Source organism: Odontesthes bonariensis, chromosome 8 (assembly GCF_027942865.1).
Source record: "Odontesthes bonariensis isolate fOdoBon6 chromosome 8, fOdoBon6.hap1, whole genome shotgun sequence".
Lineage (NCBI taxonomy): Eukaryota > Metazoa > Chordata > Actinopteri > Atheriniformes > Atherinopsidae > Odontesthes > Odontesthes bonariensis.
In genome coordinates, this window is record NC_134513.1 from 35,979,259 (window position 1) to 36,001,429 (window position 22,171).

Sequence of the window (22,171 nt, forward strand, 5' to 3'; positions counted from 1 at the left end):
TTTCTGTCCTGATGGAGAGCAGATGAGAGCAGCGCTAGTCTGAGTTTCACCTCCAGGATGATGCTGCTGCTGATGATGAGGTTGGTTTCATGTTTGGAAGATCTTTATTTGCTGCTCAGAGATGTTTCTTTGTCTTTGTTCATGTGGTGGTTGTTTCAGAGTTCTCCAACAAGTTAAAAATGGCACTTACACTCATCACATACACTTAGTTTTATTAAGCTTGAATGAATTTTATTGCATACAAAAAGTTTTAAAGTTACAAATGATAGCAAAGTGAACTTGGATGACAGATTGTGGAAGTTTGTTGCAACCATTTCATTCTGTCCAAAGCACGCAAGTTAAAAAAGATGGCAGATAAGAAGCATTGAACCGATTCCTCATCACGGAAACCAACTCAGGGCGGTGTAAGCCAGAATGGAGCGAGGGGTGGAGCACTCAGGGCGGTGTAAGCCAGAATGGAGCGAGGGGTGGAGCACTCAGGGCGGTGTAAGCCAGAATGGAGCGAGGGGTGGAGCACTCAGGGCAGTGTAAGCCAGAATGGAGCGAGGGGTGGAGCACTCAGGGCGGTGTAGCACAGGCTGTGAGCACATGCTGATGGTCAGGAAACTACTGATACTGGAGAAGAAACAGAGACAAAATGAATCAAAAATAAAATCTTTTTGGAATTCAGGTTCATTCTCAGAAATATTTTCTGTGATTTAAACGATATCCCGAAGCACTTACTGAATATTTTTCACCAATAAAAAGCCAATAAAAAGATAAATGCAGAAGCCAAACTGGCTTTCCACGTGCCGGGGGAAGGGAAAGGAAACATTTAGCTTTTATATCCTATGAAACGGTTCAATCAAACATTCACAACATAATCCAGATCTTTTATTTTCAACGTGCTTCTTGTTATTGACACGATAGAATTAAGCAAGTTTACCGGGAAGCCGTATCGCCCTGGGAAGTAGGGTTTTCTCTTGATCTTTTTCTACAAAAAGCAATGAATGAATGAACTGTTAGAACGTTGTCCTCCATGCATGCTTTTCTGCTGCTGTTCTGCTCACTTTATGTCATGGTTTCAGCACCAAATCTACTGCAACAGATGATCGATTTTAAAGCATCTTCAAACTGTGGAACACTACAGAGCTGACATCAGTGCTGCTCACAGGTAAGACAAGAGGAGAACACCTTTAAACACATTTACCTGTGGCAGGACACCTGGATGGTGCACCAGACCTCTGAGTGCTCGCTTCTCTGCATCGACCTTCTGTAAAAGGAAAAAAAAACGTGATCACGCCACAGGTATCAATGAATGAGTGAAGCTGTATAAAGCCAACAACCTCTGATGGATGTTTTTACCTGATCACCTGTGAAAAGAGGGGCTGCATCGGAGGGAGTGACGCCAGCGATGAGCAGGACAGCCTGCAGACTCAACAGGAGCAGCAGCACGGATGCCCTCATGACTGAGGCGCACTGAACACAAAGCCCACATTTACACGCTCAATGGAACCCGTGTGACCAAAGGGGAAGCAAAAACAGGACGTCGGCTTCAGCTTCATTACCAGCAAGATGCAAGTCATGGACCGCAAGAAGCAATAACAATTGTGCAATTATGTTAGATAAAGTTGGACTGAGAGATCCCAAAACTTACAAAACCTTAACAAGTAAGATGCTTGCATCCCGAAGGCCTCAGAGTGCAGGACTAATGTTGTTTTAATGAGTTTCCAGCATCTTTCTGGAAGAGTGGGAGGTGGATTAGGGCCGCAGCTGCAGGGATGTGTATGCAGCATCACTCTGTTGTGGTGTAGAGAGAGCTGAGCCCGTTGATCTATGTTTCAACCCTCAGCTATGCTCACAAGCTGTAGTGACTGAAAGAATGAGATCACAAATGATGGCTTTTGCTTGTGAGTTTGCTTGCTACTTCTGGCCAATACAACAGCAAAACCATGCTGACAAAGTTGGATCGCTCACAAGGTCCAATCATTTTGCTCCATTTCTTCCAACAAAGATCTGGAACACTGATGGCTCTGACCACAGCACACGTTTCCACCGTGTGACGCTCCATCCCAGACGCCTCCGAGCCCAGAGAAGTGGACGCCGCCTCTGGACCAGGCTAACATCAGGCTTCTTCTCTGCACAGTAAAGTCTGTGAATGGAACTCTGGATCGTAGTGCTGGACAAAGGTTTCCCACAGTAATCCCTTGTCCGTGTGCTTCTATCAGCTGCTGATGAATGAGGGTTCTTGATGCAGTGCCGTCTGAGGGGTCAGAGGTCACGGGGGTCCAGCTTAGGCAGCTACAGTCACCTGTTAACATCACCTGTTATCAATTAGTTTATTAATTCATTTCCTCATTTCTAGCGATAAATTATCCCATTCTTTTTTGGAAAATATTGCAGGTCTGAAACAGAAACAAAATATCTTGTGTTTCTGTGGACACTTCACACAACTAAATTACAAGAGGTTATGTAACTTGTAAAGATCAGCAGATCTCACAAAACTTCCACAGATTTCCCTTATCTGTAGCAGGAGCGGCTAATAACTGAGAGCTGCTGACATTCTCGTTGTTCTAAGCCAATATGCAAACGTGTGGAAAAGACACAGAGAACCAGAGTTCCAGTGATACTACTTAAATATCAACTTGAAGTGCTTATCCCGTACCCGTTGACTCCAACACTCCCCATCCAGACTCTCAGGGCTTGAGCTTCCTGAGGAGCTCTGGGGTAAGATCTGGAGCTTCCAGAGATTAGTGCCAGCTCCAAGGTTTGGAAGGAACACGTTATTAGGTTCCTTTAACCTTTGAGACTCTCTAACTGGTCCATGTTTCATTTCTGTGACTAAGCTGGGGCATAAACTGGATGTAATCTGTCCCGGCAGCCAGCAGGAAATCAGTTACCAGGAGGTGGTTGGAAATTTAGAAGCTGAAAAAACAATTACTCATTAAGAACAAACTCGTGTTAATTTACCCGGGTTGGTTGGGACCACTCCTTCTTTTATCCTGCATATTGATAGATTCGATCATATTTAATGCCAAACTCCACTTTCATGCTGACGATACGGTGACGTGTTGCTCTGCATCTCCTCCTAATCAGGCCGTCTGTCAGCTGCAGCGAGCGTTTAGCTCTAACTTTGCGTGATAAACTCATTAATCTTCCTTCATTTTGAGACTGATTCCGTGTTCCAATACAAAGACGTGTAAAGCTGGGTTTATTCAGGGCCAGAAAAAGACTTGCTGCTGCGGCTTTTCCCTCCCGTAGACTCAAACATGGGCGTATTCTGATCTGTAAAGCTATCGTAGGTCTGCTCCCAACTCATTTACAGACTTAAACTCTTGGTTCCTGTTGTCTGTGGCTAAGTTTGGAAAGAAAGCATCTCGGTGTGCTGCTCACTCTGCTGGGAATAAAGTGCAAACTCACCTGAATCTTAAGCAGCTGGTGTCACCAAAATAATTGAAACTAATGTGAAACATATTAGCAGCAGAACGATATGTCCCCAAATCATCCAGGTCTATGATTCTGTTCTCCTGAGGTTGTCCTCCTGAGAATATGAATGTGAGACCGTGCACATTTAATCTGAGCAGACACGCCTCAGGCGCCTGAACACTGAGCCTCTGCGGTAATGACCTGGAAACTCTGGGAGGTGACTCCACACCAGCCCACAGTCTGCTGAGATTACCATGAAAATGTGAAAGACTTGAGAAGCTTGGTGCCCGTCCAGTTAATTCTGCACAGCTGATAGATTCCTTCATTAAAAAACTGGAAACCTGAGGAACTGTGCCGCTTCTCCAAATAAAGACAGATATTAAAAATGTTTCAAAAGCGAATTTGTTTAATTAACCTGCAGGCTGTGAATGAGCCTTTACTTTTCCTACAGTCATTTACTGTTTAAGTGGAAACATCGATCACAAACACTTTTTAAACGTGGACAGTAAGATGAAAACAGTTTCTCTGTTTTTACAGCCTCCATCACAGCTCAACGGGCAGAAGTTTCTGTCCTGATGGAGAGCAGATGAGAGCAGCGCTAGTCTGAGTTTCACCTCCAGGATGATGCTGCTGCTGATGATGAGGTTGGTTTCATGTTTGGAAGATCTTTATTTGCTGCTCAGAGATGTTTCTTTGTCTTTGTTCATGTGGTGGTTGTTTCAGAGTTCTCCAACAAGTTAAAAATGGCACTTACACTCATCACATACACTTAGTTTTATTAAGCTTGAATGAATTTTATTGCATACAAAAAGTTTTAAAGTTACAAATGATAGCAAAGTGAACTTGGATGACAGATTGTGGAAGTTTGTTGCAACCATTTCATTCTGTCCAAAGCACGCAAGTTAAAAAAGATGGCAGATAAGAAGCATTGAACCGATTCCTCATCACGGAAACCAACTCAGGGCGGTGTAAGCCAGAATGGAGCGAGGGGTGGAGCACTCAGGGCGGTGTAAGCCAGAATGGAGCGAGGGGTGGAGCACTCAGGGCAGTGTAAGCCAGAATGGAGCGAGGGGTGGAGCACTCAGGGCGGTGTAAGCCAGAATGGAGCGAGGGGTGGAGCACTCAGGGCGGTGTAGCACAGGCTGTGAGCACATGCTGATGGTCAGGAAACTACTGATACTGGAGAAGAAACAGAGACAAAATGAATCAAAAATAAAATCTTTTTGGAATTCAGGTTCATTCTCAGAAATATTTTCTGTGATTTAAACGATATCCCGAAGCACTTACTGAATATTTTTCACCAATAAAAAGCCAATAAAAAGATAAATGCAGAAGCCAAACTGGCTTTCCACGTGCCGGGGGAAGGGAAAGGAAACATTTAGCTTTTATATCCTATGAAACGGTTCAATCAAACATTCACAACATAATCCAGATCTTTTATTTTCAACGTGCTTCTTGTTATTGACACGATAGAATTAAGCAAGTTCACCGGGAAGCCGTATTGCCCTGGGAAGTAGGGTCTTCTCCTGATCTTTTTCTACAAAAAGCAATGAATGAATGAACTGTTAGAACGTTGTCCTCCATGCATGCTTTTCTGCTGCTGTTCTGCTCACTTTATGTCATGGTTTCAGCACCACATCTACTGCAACAGATGATCGATTTTAAAGCATCTTCAAACTGTGGAACACTACAGAGCTGACATCAGTGCTGCTCACAGGTAAGACAAGAGGAGAACACCTTTAAACACATTTACCTGTGGCAGGACACCTGGATGGTGCACCAGACCTCTGAGTGCTCGCTTCTCTGCATCGACCTTCTGTAAAAGGAAAAAAAAACGTGATCACGCCACAGGTATCAATGAATGAGTGAAGCTGTATAAAGCCAACAACCTCTGATGGATGTTTTTACCTGATCACCTGTGAAAAGAGGGGCTGCATCGGAGGGAGTGACGCCAGCGATGAGCAGGACAGCCTGCAGACTCAACAGGAGCAGCAGCACGGATGCCCTCATGACTGAGGCGCACTGAACACAAAGCCCACATTTACACGCTCAATGGAACCCGTGTGACCAAAGGGGAAGCAAAATCAGGACGTCGACTTCAGCTTCATTACCAGCAAGATGCAAGTCATGGACCGCAAGAAGCAATAACAATTGTGCAATTATGTTAGATAAAGTTGGACTGAGAGATCCCAAAACTTACAAAACCTTAACAAGTAAGATGCTTGCATCCTGAAGGCCTCAGAGTGCAGGACTAATGTTGTTTTAATGAGTTTCCAGCATCTTTCTGGAAGAGTGGGAGGTGGATTAGGGCCGCAGCTGCAGGGATGTGTATGCAGCATCACTCTGTTGTGGTGTAGAGAGAGCTGAGCCCGTTGATCTATGTTTCAACCCTCAGCTATGCTCACAAGCTGTAGTGACTGAAAGAATGAGATCACAAATGATGGCTTTTGCTTGTGAATTTGCTTGCTACTTCTGGCCAATACAACAGCAAAACCATGCTGACAAAGTTGGATCGCTCACAAGGTCCAATCATTTTGCTCCATTTCTTCCAACAAAGATCTGGAACACTGATGGCTCTGACCACAGCACACGTTTCCACCGTGTGACGCTCCATCCCAGACGCCTCCGAGCCCAGAGAAGTGGACGCTCCATCCCAGACGCCTCCGAGCCCAGAGAAGTGGACGCTCCATCCCAGACGCCTCCGAGCCCAGAGAAGTGGACGCTCCATCCCAGACGCCTCCGAGCCCAGAGAAGTGGACGCTCCATCCCAGACGCCTCCGAGCCCAGAGATGTGGACGCCGCCTCTGGACCAGGCTAACATCAGGCTTCTTCTCTGCACAGTAAAGTCTGTGAATGGAACTCTGGATCGTAGTGCTGGACAAAGGTTTCCCACAGTAATCCCTCGTCCGTGTGCTTCTATCAGCTGCTGATGAATGAGGGTTCTTGATGCAGCGCCGTCTGAGGGGTCAGAGGTCACAGGGGTCCAGCTTAGGCAGCTACAGTCATCTGTTAACATCACCTGTTATCAATTAGTTTATTAATTCATTTCCTCATTTCTAGCGATAAATTATCCCCTTCTTTTTTGGAAAATATCGCAGGTCTGAAACAGAAACAAAATATCTTGTGTTTCTGTGGACACTTCACACAACTAAATTACAAGAGGTTATGTAACTTTCATTTAATGTAAGTGTGTTTCAAATATGTTCATTGTGGATTAAATCGTGTTTTTTTCTTTTAGTTTCTGTCAGTATAACGTTGTGAACCACCTCGGTGTTTCAAACCGTGTTAAAGTTGGATGACGACATTAGTCATGGACTACACATCCCAGAGGGGATCCTTCTGCGCATGATCGAGAGTATGCGGCGCGCGAACCCATGCGGATATACTGTTTCGTAAAATGGCGGCGTGAGGAGGCTCGTTCAAAAACACTGAGTAGTGGTCCTCTTGAAGGTGCTTGGTCAACATTTCCGGCCGGTTTGCGTTACCTGAATCAGTCAGACAGTCATTGAGAGACAGACGTCGGAATTTATCTTCCAATAAAGGTATGTCATATTTCCTTTTTAATGAAAATAGTGAAGGTACTGAGGAGCTAGCGGCGGTTGGCTTTAAACATGACGTTAGCTGCTAATGTGCGGCCCGGTTAGCTTTGTACTGACGGACCGGTCGTTTGCTCACCGGGTGTCTGCCCGGACACGGACGGTGGACACTTGAATGGGGTTTCAGTGCATGCACTGTTAAAGGTTTACCAGTTTAGCTGGCTAATTCGTAATCCATTAGAAGTATTTGTTGTAATATCTCCTATATTCAGTAATAATTGTTTTCATCTAGAGAGAATAGCTCAAAAGTTAAGCTAAGCTAGGCAAGTGCTAACTAAATGCTATCTAAATGCTAATTTACAGGGAAATGCAATTGAGGGCTATATCACTGCATTTTCTTCTGTACATCACACGGAACTAAGACCTGTAAAAGAACACAACAGTCATATCTGGACTGATTTATGCTATAAAGGACATCGATTCTTTAATGTACACTTTAATTGGTAAATCTTTATTCCATTTGTGAAAATTTAAGGAAAATGTGCCATATTGGTTGTCTTCATATGAAAATTACCCTAGTTGAGGTCTTTAATGAAAACCACAATGATGAGACTGGTCAAATATAGACTGCAGAGGACACGCATGCATTAAAATTGTGATTTATTTGTGATTTGACGAACTTTTGGCATATTGACTTGGGTGATGAGGTTTCACAGATCAGATTTAGTTTAAAAAAATCATCTTTTTCTTTGTAAATAACTCGTTGCACATTTGACCGGTCTTACTATTGTAGTTTTCATACTGCATCTAGTTTAATATTTTCACACGCGGTAGCAGAATGACCATTTTCTACTCCACAAGGTTTCACCTTTCGCAAAGTGTTTTATAGCTCTTTATGCACATCTTTTAAACTCACTGATAAATAAAGGGCCTGTTACAATCTTCTGTCAGAAAGTAATCATTTATTTAAAAATACTAAACACAGAATTGTGCCATCAAATGTTTGATCAAACCGTTTTTTTTTTTAGTTAAATCATGTTTGATTTTATTCAGTCATTAAATAGCTGGAAATGGTAAGGAAACTTCAGCTCGATTGATTGTTTAATAAGGTTAGCTGTTTAACATTTGTGTGCCTTTAAAATGTCAGAAACATTAAGAATGTGATATTATGTCCCACAGTTCAACATGAAACCATGAGCACACACCTTTAAACCAAACTAACATGCTTATTTTAGGCTTAAACAACCTTCTTTAGTCTCATTATATAACAGCAGTGTTCCTTTTTAACAAATGGACTGAGAGTGATGTGGTAATGTGAGACAGTCACCCACTACCACAACACAATGGTAGTTTTAAACAGCTGGATGAATGTGACCAGCATTAAATGGCCTGTACCTCATTCATAATGTTATATCAGTTTATTATGTTTTTGACCTTATTTGTACCAGTTTCAGCTTAATTAATAAAGATATTATCGTTCCACTGTGTGTGTGACTTTAAAAAACATTTTGGGAAAACTTTAAAGAACATAATTGATCCTGGTTGATTGAACATATGTGTTCATGATTATTAGGGGTGGGTATTGGCAAAGAAGTCACGATTCGATTCGAATCACGATTCACATGCCACGATGCGATTCTGTCACGATACTTGAATTATTGCGATGCATCGCGATATTTTCACTGAACATACTTAAAAAAAAAAAATACAGCCATTACCAGTGGCTGACTGGCTGTGTATGGTCTGGATAGTGTCTTCAATTGATACATAACTCAAAGCAAATCAATTCATAACTGTATTTATTGAAACAACTTTTGGAGGTATTGCCATTAAAACAAATATTACTGGACACAAATATTACTATTACTGGACACACTCATCACAAAAAGTGCATAGGATTTATAAAACTTAAAATAACAAAATAGGGATGATCAGTACAGACAAAGTGCATAGGCTTTATACAACTATAAAAAATATATACATATATTGCAAACATCCCTTGCAGCGAAATGCATCAATTGCATGTGTCCTATCATTAAAGGCATAAAAATTTTTGCATCGTCATGACGATTATTTTGCACACCCCTAATGATTATATCGTTTTACTTTGTAAATTTGATCTGATTTGATTTAAACACAAGTCTGAGCTGCAGCCGTCTCATTAACACAGAGAGACTCGCAGCCTGTGTTCATTTATCTCCTGATCAGCTGGAGGAATCCAGCAGAAACTTTCCTCTTCCTTGGTTTCACCTGCGATAATCAGCTGCAGCACTGAGTCAGAGCTGTGGATTCTTCCCTTTATGTCCTGCCATGCAAATATTGTGCACACTTACAGTGTGGTCCTGAAAAGTGAGGAACATTAATGTAAAGCTGAAAGACTGAATTCAAGCGGCTGCATATCTGGAAACAAAAGGAAGTGCATGTTTGAGATTCCCCCGCAGATGTTTCCAGAACTGCCCTAAAGCTCGACCTGATGTTCTGGTTTTAGCACGGTATCCACATGTTGGCCAGGTGTGCGTAGGCTGGATCCAGCTGCTGCTCAGGAAGCGAACCGGCTGATTAACGGCAGTTTGTTTGGGTTGCAGAGCCGGTGGGATGGCGAAGAGGATCGCTGATAAAGAGCTAACGGACAGGAACTGGGATCAGGAGGAGGAGGGAGAAGAGGTGAGTCCCTGAGAGCGTCGCTCTGTAGATCCACTGATTGTGTGAGTGTCGCTGCTGATGTGCTGTTCTTCATCAGGCCGGGACGTTTTTACTTGCGAGTCGAGATGTTTTGAAGAGTCGAGCGATTAAGAAGGCCAAACGCAGGAATACCGGCGCCGACGTAAGAGCAGTCGATCTCCACAGACTTCTACACCAACCACATCAAAAATGTTCTGTTGACGGTTTTGTTTCTGCACATCCTCCTGCATTTCAGGGTGAGGTTGGAGGAGCTTTCAAAGGTTTTAAAGGGTTCGCTCTGACCGCGGCGGCCCCGCCTCCCGCCGCCTTCACTGGCTTTGGGGGCACTGGAGGCTTTAAAGGCTTCGGTGGCCTGACCAACGGGAACAGCAGCGCTCCAGCATTTGGGAGTTTCTCTTCTCCTGCAACGTCCACTGCTGCAGCTGGTAAGTTGGGAAAACTGTGCTTTACGTAATGTCAGCGAACACATCTTTGGTGCTGTTTACACATACCCGGGTGTTTTGATAAACGAAGACTTTTCCCTTCGTTTGTGCCTTTCGTTTATACACAAACGGAGTTTTTTCCTCCGAAACGAGGCATAAAAAAACGTGGAGATTTTTTAAAAACTCTGTTTAGCGGTTGTGTATAAACTGGTTGAAAGAGACAAAAACGGAGTTTTGGGCAATATCCGCGGTAAAAGACCGACGTCCATTGTTTATCTGGCAAGCATGGAGGTACTAGCAGCATTTCTGTTTTTAAGAGCTACACTCGCTTGTGTGCTTTTGTAAATTAAAGTCATACAGTGTATTGACCAACAAAGACGCATTGGGCTCAGAGGGCAGCAATTGCGGAGCTTCTTTTGACAGACAGAGCCCGGCCATACCACCGCCAGCGACGGCGATTCTGGGTTAGACCCGGACGGACTGCGTATTTATGCTGATGTAGATGTGTTTTTTTTTTTTTTTAAACGGGGCTGTGTGCACCTAGTTATTTTTGCAAACGAAGGTTAGAAAATATGCGTTTATCAAAATACCCGGGTATGTGTAAACAGCACCTTTGTTTGGATATTTGTGTCCTGATATTTGAGCGATGATGCAGTGAACACTGCCGGTGTTTGTCAGGGTTGTTTTCAGCAAACACAGGACATAAATAACTCTCCTTAAAGACGGCAAAGAAAAAAAAAACGGGATGTTTGAAAAGTTGTCAGCGCCTCATTAATTCCTGTTGGGCTGGTCGGCTGCTTGTTTGCCCAAAGTCTCATTTTTGTGAGGTGGATTTCTACATGATTTGGGTTTTATTTAATTGATGCTGTCTGGCATGTTGATAAAAGTCAAGACTTTGTATAGGCTGCAGACTCTCAGTTATGTTCTGTCGCATCCAGACACCTGTTAGTTTCCAAACTTAGAGTTCCTACACTTGAACTTAAGGTTGTTATGACTGAAAAACAAACCGCTTGTGCAGCTTTTCTTATTAAGACATTGAATTGACTTCCATTCACTGTGGACAGTCTAACCCTGACTGGGGCCCCGGAACTGACCCGTGGTCTCATTAGGACCGGCCTCTGGTCCATAAGGACAATTGGACCAAAAAGGTCTTTTTTTTTTTTTTTTACCAGAAAAGTTCTAATGAGGAAACAAGAACTGCACAAACACACACTCACAGGCGGTTAGGTGGAGAATCGGGCTTCATGGTCATAATGAGCACCAGCAGGCCTGTTAGAGCAGAAACCCCTCAGCTAACATGCTGTGACACCATCATCTACCTTTTATTTCAAACACAAAGGTCCATAGAAACTAAATAAGAACAATTAAACACCGGGATGTCGTTAAAATGTTCCGGTGCATCCAGAAGGAAGATGAGATGCTTGTGTCACATGATCAGCGAGGGCCATCATAATTTCTTTATCAGAATGAGTCATTCGACCCACACATCTGTTCATATGGGTTCTCAGAGCAAACGTTGCTATTTCAACATCATCTGTTCATGTGTGAAATTTGTGCGACACTTGCAGAGACCGCCACATGAATCATTCCTCATTACATGAGCCACATTCTACCACATTGTCAGCTAAATAAAAGGAGGGACATTTTAGTTCCAGCAAACGTCACCGCTTCTGGTTTTGTTCTGCTCCCCCTGACATGACTGCAGCATGATAAGGGGAGCCTTCAGCGTACACCGGGGGATTAATGCCACAGTCTCCCATACATGCAGTCCCACGTTCATCTAGTTTCTTTGGAAGATCCTCCAGCTACAGTGAAAAGAAAAGGGGACAGTATTCCACTGTGATGAGCCCCGTTTGGAGCTTTGCTACAGCTGGTTTTAGCCTTCCACTCTGACTCCATGTTACGCAGCAGTCCCACCCAGCGATGCGCTGCTGATGTGTGGGGGGTGAAACTCATTGGTTTCATGATTGGAGCGAACTCAGCGGGGTTCGTGTGTTTGTGGCTGGCTGCTCTTTGATTCCACATGGTTGTGTCGCTCGCTGCAGATGGGGAGGGGCTCCTCCTCTCAGCTTCACCCTCTGTGTGCTGCCACACTCATCTCTGCCTTCATCCTCTCAGGTCTGATGTTCAACGGACCCTCCTCCACAAAGCCCATCGCTGATGCCACAGCCAAGCAGACCAATGGCTCCGCCCCCAGCCTGAGTCAAGGCTCCAGCTCCGGCAGCAGCAGCGTCAGCAACAAGGAGTACAGCCGGCAACTCACAGCGCTCAACTGCTCGGTGCGGGACTGGATCACCAAGCACGTGAACGACAACCCTCTGTGCGATCTCAACCCCATCTTCAAGGATTATGAGCGGCACCTGGCCAGCATCGAGCGGCAGTACGGAGCCGGCTTTGCCGACGGAGGCTCGGAGGAGAAGAAGCAGGGGGGGATGCTGCCGGCGTCAGCCACCCCTCCTCCTCCTGCCTCCTCTTCCTCCTCCAGCACCAGCTCTGCAGCTCCAGCAGCCACTTTGTTCTCCTTCAGCAAAAATCCCACACAAGATTCGGCTCAGCAAAGCTCCAGCGCCGCTCCCATCCCCGCCGGCATCACCTTCAACTTCGGCCAGAAGGTGGACAGCTCGGTCCTGAGCTCCTTAGGGTCCAAACCATCTGTCCCCAGCTTCTCCTCCTCCAGCAGCACCTCCCTGTTTGGCGCTTCAGAGCCCGCCGCTCCGCTCCCCTTCGGTGGGACGAAAACGGAGAACGCGCAGCCGGCAGGTGAGCGGTTTTTTCCATCCTCGACATGATGTGATCTCTGCATCGTGTTTGCTGCGTCCAGCTCCTCTGTCTTTCCAGACTTTAATCACTCAGCTGAGAATGTTGGAAAACTGTCGTGTCCAAACAGAAATTATTTAATTATTTATTAAAATAGCCGATTAACAATCAATTAATAAAACTGCAGATGGTAAATTTCCTACATCTTTAACTCCATTTGGCCAAATTTGCATCAGGAACAAAGTGGATGTAGTTAAAGGATGTCACTGAGATAGTTTCCTGCCTCAGAAACTGTAAAACTAAATCTAATAAATGTATGATCAATTAAAACCAAACCACAGTGTCTTTGGTTGGACCTTTAACTGGACAGTTTAGTGGTGAAGTGACATCATTTATCGATAGATCAGATTCATTTCTGTAATTTCTTCTTCTAAAACATGCTCGTCTTTATTAAACCTTTTCTTTGGTTTGATTTTCTCCTCCGATAACCGTTTGAACATCTTTTCTTTCTGCAGACGAGAACGGAGACGAGGAGTCGGAGGAGCCTCCCGCACCGGATGTGAAGGTGGTGAAGGAGGACGACGCTTTCTACTCTAAGAAGTACGTCTGCAAATCTGCCAGAATCTGTCAGAGTAATTCGATACGATCATGCAACAGAAACGAGGTGATCAGTCACAGTTTCTTTCTTTAATGAGGGACCATCTGTGACTGACCTCCAGTGAAAGCATCCAGTGTACGGGTCATTTCTGAATCAAGTTTACTGTAATGTAGAGTTTTTGTAGATTTTCTATGAATGACTTTAGTACTTTCCTGTAGTTTTATGCTGTTTGTAACAGGAAGTCAGTCCGTCTTTCTGTTTGTTGGAGCAAATTCCTCAAAGAAATGATGACGCTCAGTCCAGCAGACTCTAAGGTCACCCACAGCCGGCTGATGTTTTCCTCTCTGCTGTCGTCAGGTGCAAAATGTTCTACATGAAGGACTCTGAGTTCAAAGAGAAAGGAGTGGGAACGCTGCACCTGAAAAACACCGCAGACGGAAAGACTCAGATGGTCATCCGGGCCGACACTAATCTGGGTAAAACACACATGTTGAGGTTCACTTAGTATTCAGAGGAGGGTTCTTTACTGAAACATGTCCTTTAAAGCCGGGTCGGGGGTCCTGAACAGGAGAAACTTTCCATCTATGTGGTGGACATATAAATTAACATGTTCTCAGTCGGCCACCGGGTGGCGCTGCAGCACGCTGACGGAATATATGGCAGGCGGGCGTCCACCAAGAAAATACTGCGAGGCCGTCCTGAAGCCCAGTTTTATCAGAATATCTGAAAAGAAGAGATTTCAGTTCAGCTCCGTCATCCTGCTTCAGGCCCTCATTATCTGAGCCAACATGTTATTATTGTTGTTGTTGTTGCTGTTGTTGTTGGGACTATTCTACCCAATGAAAAACATGAGCAACAGAACAAAGAGTTGGAGGCAGCTGCAATCCAACAGCTCCACCTGCTGCTCAAACACAGGAACTGCAGCAACGGTTTTAAATGCAGAGGAAGCAGCAGGTTCATGATTCCGAGTCAGGGTGCCGAACAGATCAAAGCAAGTTTAATCAGGATGATAAGAACTGATGGTGGGGATACATCAGCTGGCCAGCAGGGCCATGGGGTGGAGAAGGAAGGGTGGATGTGGTGAAGAAAGGGTGGAGAATGGAGGGTGGGTGTGGTGGAGAAGGAAGGTGGAGAATGGAGGGTGGGTGTGGTGGAGAATGAAGGGGGGGTGTGGTGGAGACGGAAGGTGGAGAATGGAGGGTGGGTGTGGTGGAGAATGAAGGGTGGGTGTGGTGGAGACGGAAGGTGGAGAATGAAGGGTGGGTGTGGTGGAGACGGAAGGTGGAGAATGAAGGGTGGGTGTGGGGGAGACGGAAGGTGGAGAATGAAGGGAGGGTGAGGTGGAGAAGGAAGGTGTAGAATGAAGGGAGGGTGTGGTGGAGAAGGAAGGTGGAGAAGGAAGGGTGGGTGTGGTGAAGGAGGGGTGGATGTGGTGGAGACGGAAGGTGGAGAATGAAGGGTGGGTGTGATGGAGAAGGAAGGGTGGGTGTGTTGGAGAAGCAAGGGTGGATGTGGTGGAAAATGAAGGGTTGATACGTAACGTCTGCACCACCTTCCGTTCAGCAGCATGAACACAAACTGACACAAAATGAATGTTCATGTTGCTTTTCTGTCTCAGACTTTTAGGCATCAAAGGCCTGGAATCTGGGCAGTGCATAAAAAGCCTGAGTGGTGGACATTGTTGCAGCTGTACTTAGCTGTAGCTTTAAGTTAGCTGTAACTTAGCTGTAGCTGTAACTTAGCTGTAGCTGTAACTTAGCTGTAGCTGTAACTTAGCTGTAACTGTAACATAGCTGCAGCTGTAACTTAGCTGTAACTGTAACATAGCTGCAGCTGTAACTTAGCTGTAGCTGTAACTTAGCTGCAGCTGTAACTTAGCTGCAGCTGTAACTTAGCTGCAGCTGTAACTTAGCTGCAGCTGTGACTTAGCTGCAGCTGTGACTTAGCTGCAGCTGTAACTTAGCTGCAGCTGTAACTTAGCTGCAGCTGTAACTTAGCTGCAGCTGTAACTTAGCTGTAACTGTAACTTAGCTGCAGCTGTAACTTAGCTGCAGCTGTAACTTAGCTGTAACTTGGCTGTAGCTGTACTTAGCTGTAACTTTAACTTAGCTGTAACTTAGCTGTAACTTTAAAGGCAGGGTAGGGGATCTTTTTCTGGAACATTTTTTTACATATTGCTTGAAATACTCTTCACACCCCCATTGCAACCAATTAATTAAAAGTTTTGACACAAATATGAAAACTTTTAGTGGCCTCTAGAACGTACAATCTAGGAAAAACAGTATCCAATCATTGTGAACGGACCGTTCACAATGATTGGATTCTGATGCCGTCTATCAAACTGCAATCTGCTCCTCCTTCTCCCTGTGTGCGTACCCTGCTCCGTGAACGAAGCTTGGCAGGAAGCTAAACTAGAGCCAGCTTGGCTAGCACCTAGCATTATTAAACGTATAGTTAGCATAAACTAAATACTAAATACGGCAACGATCGATGCTTGCTGTCAGAACAGCGCTCGTGCACCTTCGTGCTCGTGCGCGTTCATGTACTCTAGAGGCGTGCCTTCGGGGGGAAAGTGAAGAAAAGGGTTGGGACTTTTTACCTGTGTATTTTCAAAATGCAGCTTCGCTGGACTCAAAATCCAGGATCTCCTACCCTACCTTTAACTTAGCTGCAGCTGTAACTTTAACTTAGCTGTAACTTAGCTGCAGCTGTAACTTTAACTTAGCTGTAACTTAGCTGCAGCTGGAACTTAGCTGTAACTTGGCTGCAGCTGGAACTTGGCTGCAGCTGGAACTTGGCTGCAGCTGGAACTTGGCTGCAGCTGGAACTTAGCTGCAGCTGTAACTTAGCTGCAGCTGTAACTTAGCTGTAGCTGTAACTTTAACTTGGCCGTAACTTAGCTGTATCTGTAACTTAGCTGTATCTGTAACTTAGCTGTAACTTAGCTGCAGCTGTAACTTTAACTTAGCTGTAGCTGTAACTTAGCTGCAACTTAGCTGTAGCTGTAACTTAGCTGTAGCTGTAACTTAGCTGTAGCTGTAACGTAGCTGTAGCTGTAACTTAGCTTCAGCTGTAACTTAGCTTCAGCTGTAACTTAGCTTCAGCTGTAACTTAGCTGCAGCTGTATCTGTAACTTAGCTGTATCTGTAACTTAGCTGTAACTTAGCTGTAGCTGTAACTTTAACTTAGCTGTAGCTGTAACTGTAACTTAGCTGCAGCTGTAACTTTAACTTAGCTGCAGCTGTAACTTAAATGTAACTTTAACTTAGCTGTAACTTAGCTGCAGCTGTAACTTTAACTTAGCTGTAGCTGTAACTTAGCTGCAACTTAGCTGTAGCTGTAACTTAGCTGTAGCTGTAACTTAGCTGTAGCTGTAACTTAGCTGCAGCTATAACTTTAACTTAGCTGTAACTTGGCTGAAGCTGTAACTTAGCTGCAGCTGTAACTTAGCTGCAGCTGTAACTTAGCTGCAGCTGTAACTTAGCTGCAGCTGTAACTTTGCTGCAGCTGTAACTTTGCTGCAGCTGTAACTTTGCTGTAGCTGTAACTTTGCTGTAGCTGTAACTTAGCTGCAGCTGTAACTTACTGCAGCTGTAACTTTAACTTAGCTGTAACTTAGCTGCAGCTGTAACTTTAACTTAGCTGTGACTTAGCTGTGACTTAGCTGTAGCTTAGCTGTAGCTGTGACTTAGCTGTAGCTGTGACTTAGCTGTAGCTGTGACTTAGCTTTAGCTGTAACTTTAACTTAGCTGTAGCTTAGCTGTAACTTTAACTTAGCTGTAGCTGTAACTTAGCTGTAGCTGTAACTTAGCTGCAGCTGTGACTTAGCTGTAGCCTGGACTTAGCTGCAGCTGTGACTTAGCTGTAGCTGTGACTTAGCTGTAACTGTGACTTAGCTGTAGCTGTGACTTAGCTGTAGCTGTGACTTAGCTGCAGCTGTAACTTAGCTGTAGCTGTGACTTAGCTGCAGCTGTGACTTAGCTGCAGCTGTGACTTAGCTGCAGCTGTGACTTAGCTGCAGCTGTGACTTAGCTGTAGCTGTAACTTAGCTGTAGCTGTGACTTAGCTGCAGCTGTGACTTAGCTGTAGCTGTGACTTAGCTGCAGCTGTAACTTAGCTGCAGCTGTAACTTAGCTGTAGCTGTGACTTAGCTGCAGCTGTGACTTAGCTGCAGCTGTGACTTAGCTGTAGCTGTGACTTAGCTGCAGCTGTGACTTAGCTGTAACTGTGACTTAGCTGCAGCTGTGACTTAGCTGCAGCTGTGACTTAGCTGCAGCTGTGACTTAGCTGTAGCTGTGACTTAGCTGTAGCTGTGACTTAGCTGCAGCTGTGACTTAGCTGCAGCTGTGACTTAGCTGTAGCTGTGACTTAGCTGTAGCTGTGACTTAGCTGCAGCTGTGACTTAGCTGCAGCTGTGACTTAGCTGCAGCTGTGACTTAGCTGCAGCTGTGACTTAGCTGCAACTGTGACTTAGCTGCAGCTGTAACTTAGCTGCAGCTGTGACTTAGCTGTAGCTGTGGGCTTTGTTTGGGCTAAAACCAGCTGAACTGTGCACCTGACAGAAAGCTGACAGCAGTAAGATCAGTGTCTCCTCGTCTTATCGTCGGCTGTTTCTCTTTGTCTCAATGATCTTTAGCTCAAACTAAAGGGGCCAGTAGTGAGCTGAAAGATGGGGCACGGGGGGGTCTGAATGGAACCAGGGTGTCAGAAGAGATGAGGACTGGGTTTCTCTGAATCCTGATGGGGGATCAGACACTCTGATGAGCTGCTGTCCCTCTGAGAACAGATGAAACTCACAGATGTGACGTTTAAACACCTCAGAGGGTTAACTCTGACTTCTTTAATTAACGAGGACATTAACCTGAACGCAGGAAATAACGTCCTGTTGGTGTTTCTGCTCACTGACCGCTGACTGTCGTTCCATCAGGAAACATCCTGCTGAACATCATGGTGCCGCCGTCCATGCCGTGCTCGCGGGTCGGGAAGAACAACGTGATGGTCGTGTGCGTCCCCAATCCGCCCGTGGACGATAAGAACCCCAGCAGCCCCGTCTCCCTCCTGATCCGGGTCAAAGCCACCGAGGACGCCGACGAGCTGCACAAGATCCTGGGAGAGAAGAAAGGCTGAGCCCCACCACCCCCACCTGAGCTTTTAGCAGATCCACCTGGTCATCCTCAGACTCACCGGTTTTACCCCCTCACACACACACACACACACACACACACACACACACACACACCTCTGTACGTACAGATAACTTGGTCGTCATGCTGTGAAATGTTTGCGTCTGAATGAGAAGCAGGTGGTTGTGCGCCTACATTCCCTCTCGTTCCACGCTGCTGTTCCACCACTCGAGCCGAACACAGAGCTGTTTTTGGGCAAAGCTCCAAACAAAAGGCCAGTCGATTTGGTTTTACAAATTAAAAACCTGCAGCAACACTTCTTTTCTTTTTTTTAATTGAGCGTCTGCGGAGTGATTGTTCAGGAAACTATTTATTGTGTCGGCAGGATTTTTTTGCTCTCACTGACTGGACCTGCAGGGAAATGTGGAGGCAGAGCGAGTCAGACCGGTTTTACTTCCTGTTGTCCTGTAAACACGAACTCTGTCGCTTTCCAAGTGTCCTTTGTTCGGCCTGCGGGATGAGGCATGCTGTCATCGTCTGACAACATTTGTAAAGACATTTATTGGGGAATAAAAGAAAACAAGCAACCTCAGCCCATGATTTGTGTGGTTTTTGTTTCCAGATGGAGAACGTTGGCGTCCTGATTCAGTCGCAGTGACTCGGCTCGCTGCTGATGGCGAGCCGATCGGTCACTTCAACCTTTGACATGTGATTTCCCCTGATGTGAACAAAAAGAGCGCTTTACTTTGCTGTTGGTGTAACTCCAGACCAACAGATCAGTGAAGTTTGAGTTGTGTTAAAAGGCCACTTCTCTGAGGAGCTGGAATCCGTCTGATTGACCGAACTGAGAGAGCTCTCTGACTGCTGTCCACTGCAGGGTTTCTCTTTTTGGTTGAAAGAAGCCTTGATGCACATGAAGGGGTAGAGTCACACCTGAACTTTGTTTCCTGTCGAGTAACTCGTATTACTCCCACCAACATGTTCACAGTTATTACTGTCACACAACATGCATACGCACATGCTGCCTTTTGTAGCAGTCTGATTTGATGGAAGAAACTGGAGAAAACGAGGAGCAAAATCAGAGAAAATGTCTAAAGTTTGGGAGCATTTCAAAGAAAAGAGAAAATACTGAACAGTGTGTCCATTGCAAAAGCCAGTTAGCTTAGCACACCGTCAATGCTACAGCATCTCAGCAGAAAGCAGCCAGTTAGCCTAGCACGATAGCACAACGTCAATGCTACAGCATCTCAGCAGAATTTCAGGCTAGTTTGACTCTTTTCCATCAGCAGAACTCAAGTTAAAACGTTTTTATTGATGAGTTGAAGCAGCAGCAGGTGCAATGAGGAGCCATCAAAGACCAATCTTCATCACGTTTCATCTTTCATATTAAATGAGTTCTCCTAAAGTGACTCAAAGACCCTCAGTGGAGCTCATCTGAAGCCTCCGGGACCCCTGATAGGGACCAGCCATCTTGTTTTTGTCCCTTTATTTGGTTTCCTGTTCGTTTGTTCATTTCTGTTGAAATGTCAGCAGAACTCCCATCATATTGTCCTCATGGAAACCCATCTGGTTGACGTTTGTTAAAGCTGGCTTCAGATCTGCATCCCTTCAGAATCTGTGGGCGGAGACTCACTGTGCGAAGCCAGGGAAGGATCATCGTTGCAGCTTTACCTGATTCAGCCTTTCGCTCCACCTTCACCTCATCATCCACAGTCTGTCTGACGGCCGTTAGCACGTCTGCCCAGCAGGCGGCGCTAGAGGACAGATGGTCAACCAGGAAACAGGCAGGAAGGGAGTTTTTCTGCTAATGTTTATTTCAATAAATAAAGGAGGAAACTGTACAGGAGTTTGGGAAGTGAGCAACAGAAGGAGCGTCAACATGCACAGGAACCGTGTACAAAAGCTGTGATGTACGAACATCGAAAAGTGTTACAGTGCAAACTGGCGTCTCACCCAAACGGCTTTCATATTGATCAGCATGGATACATTCAGCTGGAGGATCTATCAACTACGTCATCAATAACACTGAGGAGGCGACTGGCTCGTCTGTTCCCGTTCACTGATCAGGCGTGATCAATAACAGCTGAGCGGTCAGTTTCTAATCAGCCTGAAAACAGCACACACCAGAGATGCTTTCCATTGATCATCTTTAACTGATCACTTTATAAACTTATTTATTTTCATGTGGAAAGAACAAAGAAAAAGGAACTTTAACATCAAATTTTAGCACATTTTGTCTCCTGACGACCTTCATCATTCTCAGTCTAAAAACTGCGACAAGAAACGGGAACAAAAGGAAATCAAAGTGTTGAATTCTTTGATTTGGTTGAACCGTTAAAAGAACTTTTATCCCAAAGCTAAAGAGTTTTCTGGTGTTTCTGTTTTCAGTCTGAACCTGGAAGCTTCAGCCGGTTGGTTTCTGTTTAAACACCAAGTGAAAAGAGAAGAAAGTTGCTCAGATTTAAGGCTTCAGGAGCACAAAGAGGGACAAAACACTCCGGTCGGCTGCTTCCTCTTCAGCAGCTTTGCAAAAACAGTTTGTAAAGTTTTTCAGGTGAGAAAAAGGTCCGAGTCGACTGCAGCGTTTCATCATGTTCAGGCCAAAGTCCTGAAGTCTGAACTGGTTTTATTTTGTACAAAAGTCCACATGATGTGAAACTGAAACATGAAACCGTTCAAATTTAACTAAAGATTCCACTTCTTTATTCGATTTTTACACCTTTAAATCTCCATTTTCACTATTTGGACTTAAAAAAGTCAAGTTTTCATTATTTCTCCCTCATTCAGATACTTTATTATATATTAATAATGAATTAATAATAATTAATAATCTCCGATGGAAGTTTATAAAAATGTAAAAGTTTTTCCAAATAAATTCTAATGAGACATTTTCTGACTGGTCAGTTTGAGATAATTCAGAATATTAAAGAATTATTTTTTAAAATTCACGTGTAAAGACGGAAAAACCCAAACGTGAAACTTTAATCTAATGAACGTGTCGACCTTTCATCGACTGTCAGTCGTGACAAACGGTGAGTTTCCCTGGTGAGAGTGAGGTGGATCCGACCCGCCGCCGTCAGTTCTGCGGGATGAAACGGAAGCCACGCCCCTTCCATCCGACAGGAGAAGAAGCCCACAAACAGACGGTGGCCATTAAAAGCTCCACCTTCTGTCAAGGCGTCTCAGTGAGTAAAGCAGCAGGGTATTTACAGGAAAACACGCATTCTTCACTCCCCTCTCCTTCAGAGTTCAGCCAATGCCTTTTCACACTGAGGTCATGTGATCCTGACGCCACCGGCCCGTTCACACGGCCATGACCTCCAACACGGCAGGAAACTGGACAAGAGGAGGCACTTCTTGAATAGCTGGTTGGTCAGCGGAGCGTCTCGGGCGCCTGCCGAGCGACTCCGGGTGAAGCAGGTGTTTGGTTGCAGGTCTCCGTCCGGACACCGGGGGGCGCCGCTGTTGTCTCAGTGGCCTGATGCAGGAGGCACTTGGAAGTGGTGCTCTGAGGGAATCCGGCGCCGCTATGTCATCAGGATGGGCTTCTGCCTCACCTCCAGGATGTCTGCCACACAAACAGAGTCGGGTCAGAAGGTAACACACACACACAGGGAAGGTTCTGGTCGGCAGGTAACAGTCATACAC

At 45.1% G+C, this 22,171-nt stretch overlaps 2 protein-coding genes and 2 long non-coding RNA genes across 5 annotated transcripts in view; 1 reads left to right on the forward strand and 3 right to left on the reverse strand.

The window, feature by feature from the left end:
* Positions 1-354: 354 nt before the first annotated feature.
* Positions 355-1,444, reverse strand: LOC142385886 (uncharacterized). Of its 2 annotated transcripts, none has more exons than XR_012770262.1 (3): positions 1,345-1,444; positions 1,190-1,252; positions 355-615 (listed from the first exon to the last, which is right to left on the reverse strand). It is a non-coding gene; the product is annotated as an uncharacterized LOC142385886 (long non-coding RNA). The 2 variants fall into 2 exon arrangements; XR_012770263.1 differs by lacking the exon at positions 355-615 and adding an exon at positions 926-973.
* Positions 1,445-4,501: 3,057 nt separating this feature from the next.
* Positions 4,502-5,413, reverse strand: LOC142385887 (uncharacterized). Its single transcript, XR_012770264.1, has 3 exons — positions 5,314-5,413; positions 5,159-5,221; positions 4,502-4,584 (listed from the first exon to the last, which is right to left on the reverse strand). It is a non-coding gene; the product is annotated as an uncharacterized LOC142385887 (long non-coding RNA).
* Positions 5,414-6,786: 1,373 nt separating this feature from the next.
* On the forward strand, positions 6,787-19,115 carry nup50 (nucleoporin 50). The gene is made up of 8 exons (XM_075472321.1): positions 6,787-6,947; positions 9,527-9,605; positions 9,682-9,765; positions 9,859-10,048; positions 12,164-12,805; positions 13,318-13,402; positions 13,758-13,876; positions 18,328-19,115. The coding sequence occupies exons 2-8, from the start codon at positions 9,537-9,539 to the stop codon at positions 18,525-18,527; spliced, it is 1,389 nt and encodes a 462-aa protein (XP_075328436.1). The 5' UTR covers positions 6,787-6,947; positions 9,527-9,536; the 3' UTR covers positions 18,528-19,115.
* Positions 19,116-20,319: 1,204 nt separating this feature from the next.
* kiaa0930 overlaps positions 20,320-22,171 on the reverse strand; it is a 28,469-nt gene continuing 26,617 nt past the window's right edge. The window contains exon 10 of the mRNA XM_075472322.1: positions 20,320-22,091. Coding sequence (XP_075328437.1) covers positions 22,051-22,091 — 41 coding nt within the window. The 3' untranslated portion in view covers positions 20,320-22,050. The remainder of the gene's footprint in view (positions 22,092-22,171) is intronic.

Coding starts and splice junctions, on each gene's coding strand:
- nup50 (XM_075472321.1), top strand. CDS start 9,537: ATGGCGAAGAGGATCGCTGATAAAGAGCTAACGGACAGGAACTGGGAT. Junction 9,606..9,681: donor AGGAGGAGGAGGGAGAAGAG/GTGAGTCCCTGA, acceptor GTTCTTCATCAG/GCCGGGACGTTTTTACTTGC. Junction 13,877..18,327: donor CCGGGCCGACACTAATCTGG/GTAAAACACACA, acceptor TCGTTCCATCAG/GAAACATCCTGCTGAACATC.